Source organism: Actinia tenebrosa, unplaced genomic scaffold (genome assembly GCF_029948245.1).
Source record: "Actinia tenebrosa isolate PJP-AT-01 unplaced genomic scaffold, QUT_ActTen_1.0 PGA_scaffold0__85_contigs__length_37466705, whole genome shotgun sequence".
Taxonomy (NCBI): Eukaryota; Metazoa; Cnidaria; class Anthozoa; order Actiniaria; family Actiniidae; genus Actinia; species Actinia tenebrosa.
The window spans coordinates 28317730-28327061 of record NW_028292569.1 but is presented as its reverse complement, the minus strand read 5'-3'; the positions used below and the strand labels follow the sequence as shown (position 1 = coordinate 28327061).

At 36.0% G+C, this 9332-nt stretch overlaps 1 protein-coding gene across 1 annotated transcript; it reads left to right on the top strand.

The window, feature by feature from the left end:
- Positions 1–5410: 5410 nt before the first annotated feature.
- Positions 5411–9332, top strand: LOC116307139 (von Willebrand factor A domain-containing protein 7). Its single transcript, XM_031717292.1, has 4 exons — positions 5411–5672; positions 6028–6550; positions 7155–7925; positions 8561–9332. The coding sequence occupies exons 1-4, from the start codon at positions 5493–5495 to the stop codon at positions 9133–9135; spliced, it is 2049 nt and encodes a 682-aa protein (XP_031573152.1). The 5' UTR covers positions 5411–5492; the 3' UTR covers positions 9136–9332.

Below are 9332 nucleotides of genomic sequence, written 5' to 3'. Positions count from 1 at the left end.
TTCTTTTCCCTTTTTTTTTCCTCTCCCTTTTTTTGAAACGTTTTTCCACAGGGAGCCTAATTTAGATTAAAGTGAATGGTGAAAATGAAATCGGAAAAACTAAATAATTATTTGTTTTTTTGATTCGAGGTCAAGTTAATGACCTCCGTAAGAAAATCGATAAAAAAATGCACTAGAACATTTTTTTCGCGCGCGTTTTTCTTTTCCTATATAATTTCCCTATGGTATCTGATGTCGATCTTAAGTATATACAGTCAATTCAAAAAACGTTGTCGTCGACCGGCTCAAGCCTACGCGACTGGACCGAAAGAAATATGGGCAAAATTCACTGAAGCGGTTAAATATTCGTTCTGAATTAATTGTTCCCGCTAGTAGTAAAGAGAATAATAGCGAGAAACGATCCATCAAATGCATGTCTTTGGGTTTAGGGAAAGAAAAATAAAGTAGTTATGATTCAGTTCACAATTTCGAAAATATGAAGTCATTAAAAAAACGTCTCCTTCAACTCTTCCCGCACGCCTACGAAGGTTCGTGCTGTAAACCAGGCATAACTAGTCAGATAAAATCAACTCGGCTTCAATGATTACTACCCAGAGTTCCTTTCGGTCCAGTCGCGTAGGCTTGAGTTGGTCGACGACAACGTTTTTTGAATTGACTGTATACTCTTGCTAAAGGGAGGAAACTACAGTCGCCATATTTGAACAAACAACACACTCTAAACCACGACTTCATCGTCTTTTAAACCTCGAACTCCACAAAAAACTTGGTCAAAATGGTCCCTACGATGGGGGATTCATTTTTTTTAAACTCTTGGCTCTTCCTACAAGATTTCTATGACCGAATTTTTCGTGCAGAAATTTTCTGCCATGTTATGTCCAGGTTACTACCTGCGTAGGACTCGGGCGAGAACGAATTTCGAACTTACTACTCTCCCGCACAGGATTTTTGTAACGTGTACACGACTCACCACCAGCCACAACACAGGGCTAGTTTTGTACTTGAAAAATCCTTCTACAAAGTTCTCTATGGTCGAGAATTTTTCGTTGAAAGATCAATGAAATATAACTACAGATAATTCAGAACGATATCAGGTTTAGTGAAAATTACAATGGATGTCTTTCATTTAACTTGAAATTTTGGAGATTTTCGTGAACTTTTGCAGGACGGAGATGTATCATCATGAAGGCTGGTAAGCAAGAACCTTTTCTTCTTTTACTTAACAATCTTTTTGGTTATCCATATGAAGAACTTTACGTTCTTGTATATAGTATTTTTACCGCAATGAAGGTAATAGAATAGATATAAGCTTACTTTGTTAGCAGCAAAACAGAAAATTAGCTGGACATAAGATTTACGTCGCTCCTGAGCTTGATTACTTAACTATTGAATCATTCATTTTTTTGTCAGACCATATAAGCAACGAACTGAACCAAACTGATGTTAGCTAAACTGATAATTCATTATTTCATTAATATATTTATTCACATTTACGACTTCTAAAACGAAAAGCATAAAAATTAAGCATTGGAGCGACGAGAGGACTCATTGCTTTAGTCAAATCCAAATTGTCAGTCATGTATTAAGATGCAATCAAGTTTTGAATTAAAGTTGATTTTAATGTTTTGGTTTTCAAATCATCCAATCAGAATGCATCATTGATGATAAACCACTAGTTGGATTTGACTAACATATGATACTTGAAACTATTGCACATAAATTGAAAAATAGCGCCAAATCACTGCAAAGGTTTTATATGTTAAACAAATATTAGGCGAAGCTGGGAAACTTTCACGACACGTCATATTTTTTCATTCTTAGGCTTTAAAAAATTATCTGATATATCGAACAATATTTCATGGCACTGAAACCATATTTTTCATGTTCTTTATAGATAAAAGGTCTTGGAAATTTTTATTCTGTGAGATGTGCAGCAATGGATACAAAACGCAGGAATGATTATGAAAAATATAATTTATATGGTTTTAAGTGGTTTTAGCAAAGCCTCCCTCGTTGACGATTCTCTGCCAAGAATGGCCAACTAGGGAGACTCTGCTAGCAGGGAAAAGTGCGCCGTAAATTTTTTTTCAAAAACAGACGTTCGGAGCCGTAACTCTTTATCACTGTTAAAGCCCTATCTGCGATCTAGACTTCGGGTTATAATTGGAATCGCCATCAAATGCAATCTTAAATAAAACAGAATTTGATGCTTAAAGCGGCCCATTCTCGCCAACAACTAACCACTGAATAATCAAAAAGCCACACAAATTAAGTGCATAATAGCTTTATAAAATATTTTTCGTCTTCCATTGGTCATTATGCATTTACTAACAAGCAAAACATTTCTTAAGTATATAATAAGTATTAATTAGAGGTTTCTAGGAAACCGTGCCCCATAATTTCTATTTTTTTAAACTAAAATGACTCACTACAAGAGAATATGAAGTTATAGTATATGTTTGGGGCTAGGTTATTTCTCAAAGGGTTTGTTATCTGGGGTGCTTACCATTTAAACCAATCCATCTGGTTGGAAATTCATTCCCTAATTGTAAAAAGAGAGCGGGAAACTTTGACTTCCAACAAATGGTACACGCGTCTACCGGAAAACCGAAAAGAGCGGGAAAAGCAGATTACCTCAATCGAAGAACATACATACATACATACATACATACTTTATTATTTGGTACCTCAATTTGATATTTACAAGTCATAGATATATAAATTAACAAGAATTCAGGCACAAGCTACCTATAATAACCTAAAGGTTAGCCAAGATAGGCAGTTAGCATATTTACAATAATTATATAAAATTTGATTGTCGAGAGAGGTATATTAATTCTAATTACAATATAATTATATTCATATAAGAAGAAAAAAAATGTATTACAAGAATTAAATAAATAAGCAGCAAAATAATCATAGAAAATATACAATAAATAAATAAACACTAATATTAATAGATCAGAAAAAAAAATTAATGTAAGGATGTATTAAGAATCATCGATATCTATTATTTACATGAAATTGCATATATGATTTAGTGCTGAGCTTAAATGTAAGAATCTAGCAATTTGCTACGTATTGATTTAATAAAATTATTTCTGGTAGTTCTTTTTAAATTTTCATCAACTGAATTCCAAATTTTTACTCCTATAAGCCATAGTTGGTCCTAGCTTTAGGAAGAGAATAGGAAGACTTTGCAGCTAATCTTGTATTGTAATTATGTCTCTGATTCACTGGTTGGAAGTAATGTTCAAAGGTACTAGGGAGATTTCCTGAGTAAAAATCAAACATAAATAAAGCTGTATGTAGATAGACTAGATCCTCCAATTTCAGGATATTTAACCTAAGAAAAAGTGGACTAGTGTGATCAATATAATGCTTTTTTTTGAAGAATGAACAGAGGAGTAAGAACAGATTTATAAGTATGGCCCCAAAATATGAGGCCATATATTAAGTAAGGATAAATTAGAGAATAATAGAGACTTAAAATTTAATTAAAATTTCTAAGTTAATATAATGACGGGCTTTGGATATAATTCCAATGCTGCGTTTGATTTTATTTGAAATATAGGCAACATGAGGTTTCCAATTAAGATAACTGTCAATCATAACACCAAGATATTTAAGATGCTGTTTTTGCTCAAGAGACTTGTTGTTCATGTTGATTGATATGTCATGTACCTTTTTCTGAATAGAATAAAAAATGATAAAATTGGATTTGTCAATGTTTAAAGACAACTTATTTGCACAAAGCCATGAATAAACATTCATTAGTTCATTATTAATAGTAGATTCAAGGCTCAATGAACTTTTATTAGAATAGAAAAGATTGCTGTCATCTGCAAATAAATGAAAAGAGAACAAGGTAGATGAATTGCACATATCATTAATGTATAGAAGAAAAAAGATGGGTCCAAGGACTGAGCCTTGAGGAACACCACAGGTTATCGGTAGGGTTTTAGAGCAAACACTTCCAAGAGAAACAAATTGCTTTCTGTTATGCAAATAAGAAGAGAACAAAACCGAGAACTAAACCGAGTTTTCTGGAACTTTCCGATTGGAATTATGTTTATTATTTGTTTTCCAACCGGGATTTCTTGTTTTCCCTGCTAAATGGTAAGTACCCGTGAACTCTATTTCTTATTTCTTGTATCAGTATGGTTTGGAAGATGGGAGGGAAGTAGGGTGGGAAATATTTATTTTATATAACTCTAAATTAAATGCTTTTATATATAATAGTTTTAAATTTTAGGAGTAGTTCTTAGTTTTTAGTTAGGTCCACGTCAGCTTTGTTAAGTTGCCATTTTAAATTGTTTTTCTGCTTTATTGTTATGCAAATGGAGTAACCCTCGGGGTGCACTAAAATCGGGATTGCGAGCCAAATATATGTATAAAAAATTCAAATGTTGTTAGACTAAATTCTGATATATCACTTATATAAATATGTCTTAGCATAGTTGACTTGCATTTATGATAATTTAGTTTAGTCCTGAAGATGAACTGTTAAGTTCGAAAACGTTCGACAAAACTACTTAAATAGTAACCTTCAAATTATGTGATTTGACATTGGCAAATATGTCACTTTTTCCGTGTTTGCATAGCCTGATAGCAACATGAGGGGAGGTTGGGAAAATTCGAGACAGTTATGCAACCCCTAGATTACGTCTCGGGTTTAACGGAAAAAAATTGTTTCTTTTGTCTCTGAAGTAAACAACATCTCATGACCGTACCTTCAAAACAGACATACTCTGTTCAGTTTCAGAATTACTTGAACTTAGCTACCGCAGGAGATAACCAATAACGTCTTGTTCGAGTAGTAAATTTTGAGATGTCTCGGTTTTGCATCACTGTCTCCAATTCTCCCAACCCCCCGAGTGTTGCTATCAGGCTATGAAAACACAGAGAAAAAAGTTTTCTATTGGTTTTAAGCCCCGTTTACAGTAGCGATTTTTGAGGCTATTTTTGCTGCGATTTTTTATTTTTTATTTTTTATTTTTTTGCGATTTTGTCCATAATAAATAATGGTAAAGAATTTACTTGTAATTTATTTTTCAGAATACCAAGATTTTCCTAGACGAATGTCTCTTTTGAAGGATGACTGAGACAAAAGATTTCATATTTACGAAAATTGCCACAAAAATCGTTCTATAAATTAATAAATTCTAATAAATTCTAAGGGAAAACATCACCACTTGCAAGAAAATAAATCTTTAATTGAATTTGATTCTCATATCAAAATACAAATTCATTTCCTTTTTCTTGTTTATTTTCTCACAATCCCTTAAAGAGGAAAAATTAATTCAACAACTTGGGAGTCATGGACAGGCCCCGCTTTAACGAGAAAAAACGAGTATAAAATTGTCTCTTTTGTCTCTGAAGTAAACAACATCTCATGACCGTACCTTCAAAAGAGACATACTTTGTTCAGTTTTCATTAGTTGAACTTTACTTCCGAGGAGATAACGTCTGGTTCAAGTAGTAGATTTTAAGATATGGTGATGAAGACCCTTGCTTATTTACTGGTTTTAAGCCTTGCTCTGGTTTTTCGGTTCCATCTCGCTGATGGATTCACTTTTCCTTCTATTCTGGATGACGCAAGACAAGCCATGATGAAGTTTTCTAAACCCGCGACCACGACCACGACCACCCCAACCAAACCTACTGTGCCTGGGGTAACGTAAAACTTCCTCGACCAGTTTTAGAATAACTTGATTTATTCACACAGAAATCTAAACGGCTGACGAGTTTTATTTTATTTTTATTTTTTTTTGTTTTTTGTTTTTTTTGTTTTTTTTTTGTTTTTTGTTTTCTTCTATTTCCAAAATGTTCATTCAGTGTATAAGCCGAAGCTAACAATGTAAATAAATTGAAATTATTAATTGAATGCGAGAATTGAAAAAGAAAGAAAGCTTTAAAATTACTAGTTGATAGTGAAAGAATAGATAAAATGTATCTGAAAATGTTGAAATATAAGAAAATAAATTATGCTGATTATAATTCGGCAAATAAACAGTCCTGTCTTTGCAGGGCGGTTGGTTGGGCGGAGGCCGCCGCCGAAGAAGATATGTCAGACCGAGACCGCCTTCTCGCACCAAGCCGTCCAACAGCTTCCTAGAGGTTCTAAGTAAAGTTGAGAAATCGGTCCTTGAAGCTCAGGCAAGTGGGAACAAGCACTTCTTGAGTCGAGCAAAGATGGATACTTTGATCAATAATATCAAAATCGCCCTGAAGAAAAGAAGTTTCTTATTCGCTCGGGAGACTTTGGGGAAAGCACTTTATAAAGCGCTCACAACTCGTTCTGGACCGAGAGTGAAACGTTCGGCTTCATCAGCAAAGCAGTTCTTGGATAAACTCCAGAAGGAAATTGGCCAAACAAAATTTAGTGAGCTATTAGGCGTTGAAGACTACAAGACGCTGGTATTCGCTATTGATGACACTGGAAGTATGGGGGGTGAGATTAGAGCAGTGAAAGACATTTCTTCAGCCATCGTGAGGACACAGGCAGGAAAAAAGACGGTGAATTATATACTTTCGGTCTTCAACGATCCTAGTAAGTATGGTGCCTTCGTTCATATACACCTCTTTCACAAAACGTTTTCATTCGGAGATCTGAAAGCTGAGACCGACTAACATGCTGCAAATTGGTCAGTAATATATTCAATGCCGAACAACGTAGTTTCCTTTTAGATTGGAATATGAAGCATGACCTTTGAGAAAGAAAGATGCTTTTTCGTTTTATGCCCAGAAAACATAAAAACCTAAAAATTCTGTTTAGTTTCAGATCATCCATTACAGATCTCAGACCGACTTTACTTTATCTACTCGCTCTATCAGTGCTCTAGTCCAAAAATACTTAACGTTTATAGCTAAGTAATTATAATCAAATATATATTAAATAAGATTATAGCAATAATTTGAGAAAGGTCAAAACAAGTGTGAGCTCATGAGCTCACCTCAGATCAAACTACGAACCTCTGGCTTTCTAGGGAGCGCATTTCCATCCCAAATACTTGCTCCTTTAATTTACTTATTGTTCGGTTCTTGTTAGTGATTGCCATCGTTGGTGGCACACGCTATTAATGATATAAAAGGAATATATATTAACATTCGTTTTTTAAATTGTTTAGAATAAGTAATTATTTTGTCATTTCCAGCAACCGGTCCCGTGATTTTCAAAGATAGTGGTACAGAATTCATCAAGGAGTTACAGAAGTTAAGAGCCCACGGTGGAGGTGATTATCCAGAACTGACGTTCAAAGGCATGTTAGATGCCATGGAAGAGGGCCCAAGAGAAGGCTCACCAATGTATGTGTTCACAGACGCAACGGCAAAAGACCATACGAAGGACAACATCAACACCCTGATCGGTGCCGCAAGGGATTTTGGTGTCAGCATCAACTTCTTTACTACTTCGGCCGCCTCGTCGTTCGCACCGTTTGTTCAAGTTGCCCGAGAAACCTGTGGGATGATACTTCGACTGGTAGGCTCGTCAGAGATAAGGAAATTAGAAAGCATCACCAAATTGTCTTTGCGAAACTCCGGCGTTTGTATGACTGGTGGAGATGATGGAGGCTTCTTCGGAAAAAAGCGTGCAGTCTCGAGAAGCAAGGTTATACTTGTAGACGATTCGGTGAAGAATATGATCATTTCAGTTTCCACCCAAAACTCCAACCCAGTAATTGTCCTCAGGGATCCGTCCGGTAGAAGGTTCACTGGAAGAAAAATATCTCTGTATCGGGCTGCTATTTACGAGCTTATCAACCCGACTCCTGGTCGATGGACGCTGTCAGTTGCTGCGAGTGCTGGCAAGTACCACTATCTTGTCAGAGGATCTAGTGACTCAAACATCGACTTTGACTACTACTTTGTAATGCTTCCAACACGGAAAGGAAGATACCCCATCCCAATCAATCAGCCACTCGCAGGTAAGTAATTTTGATTAAACCTCGGCAGAAATTATAAAATAGTAACTAATTAAAGGACTACAAATCGTACGCTTTGATTGGCTAAGCTATATAGCGGACTAAGTGCGGAGACAAGGAAAGACAGAAAAGCGTGTCCCCGGTCGGCCCGTCCTATCCCAAGTATCCCAGGATATTGAAGAAATCTTAACAAAAATCTTTGACAACTCAAATTTTATTATAAAGCCACGTTCTTTTCGTTTTGTTTAAATTCCATCAACAAAGCGTTTGTATTTTCTTCTCCTTCTTCTTCTGCTACTAATGCTTGGCTTCTTGCTCTTGTTGTTTTTGTTGTTGTTGTTGGTTTCTTCTTCTTCTTCTTCTTTTTCTACTTCTGCTGCTGCTGTTGCTGCTGTTGCTGCTGTTACTGATGCTGCTTTTGTTGCTGCCTGACTTGTTGTTGTTGTTGTTCATCTTTTTTTTATGCTGTTACTTCTTGCTGTTGTTGTTGTGGTTGATAATGTTGTTGTTATTCAACTTCTTCCACTGCTGTTGTTGTTTCTTGCTTTTGTTCTTATTTCTCTCCTCTCATACTTCCTCTTCTTCTTCATATTATATTATAATTTGTATAATATTCGTTTCTTTTTTGAAACTTGTAGGTCAACGCGCCAACGCCATCATAACAGTAGCAGGGGCTGAAAGGATCCAAAGAAACAGGCTCAGCGTTGAACTCATCGACAGCAGAAACGGAAGAGTACTAACGACGGTCGCCATGACACCTCGCAGCTCATCAAAAGTTCATTTCGTCGTGTCATTTACTCCACCTTCAACGCCATTCAAATTCAGAATGAAAGGTCGAACCAAAGCAGGCCACGGCTTCGAACGCTCATCCAGAAAAACCATCCGAGCAACTACTGCCCTCATTCGCGTCTACAGAGCCAAAGATGGTCAACTGACCATTCCCAGAGGAAGACGCATGTACGTCATTCTATTGATCTTCAACGTTGGCCCAACTGAAACCTTTGACGTCTCTGTTAACGATCCAAAGCGTTATGCCACAACAAGACGTAAACAACGGGTACAGGTCTACAAAAACCGCAGCCGTAGATTCATTCTGTGGTTCACAGCTCCTTCGAGTGCAACACCAGGTAAAGGGTACCCTGTTGCTGTCACCATCAAAGGAAGAAAGTCTCGCGTTGAAACAGGCCAAATCCTCAACCTTATCGTAGCCTGAGGCTCGTATGAAAGGCGGAATGACGGATCGATTTAAACATGATTTAAAAAGAACAGAAAAGAACAATTTAGCAGATAGGGTAACTTTTAAAACGGAATTCTTGGTTCCATAGATTAAATAAGGTGCTTTGGTAATATAATGTTACAAAAGATAAATTAAAATGCAAGAAGATAAATTAAAATACAAGGTATCATTTA

Coding starts and splice junctions, on each gene's coding strand:
- LOC116307139 (XM_031717292.1), top strand. CDS start 5,493: ATGGTGATGAAGACCCTTGCTTATTTACTGGTTTTAAGCCTTGCTCTG. Junction 5,673..6,027: donor CCAAACCTACTGTGCCTGGG/GTAACGTAAAAC, acceptor CTGTCTTTGCAG/GGCGGTTGGTTGGGCGGAGG. Junction 7,926..8,560: donor AATCAATCAGCCACTCGCAG/GTAAGTAATTTT, acceptor TGAAACTTGTAG/GTCAACGCGCCAACGCCATC.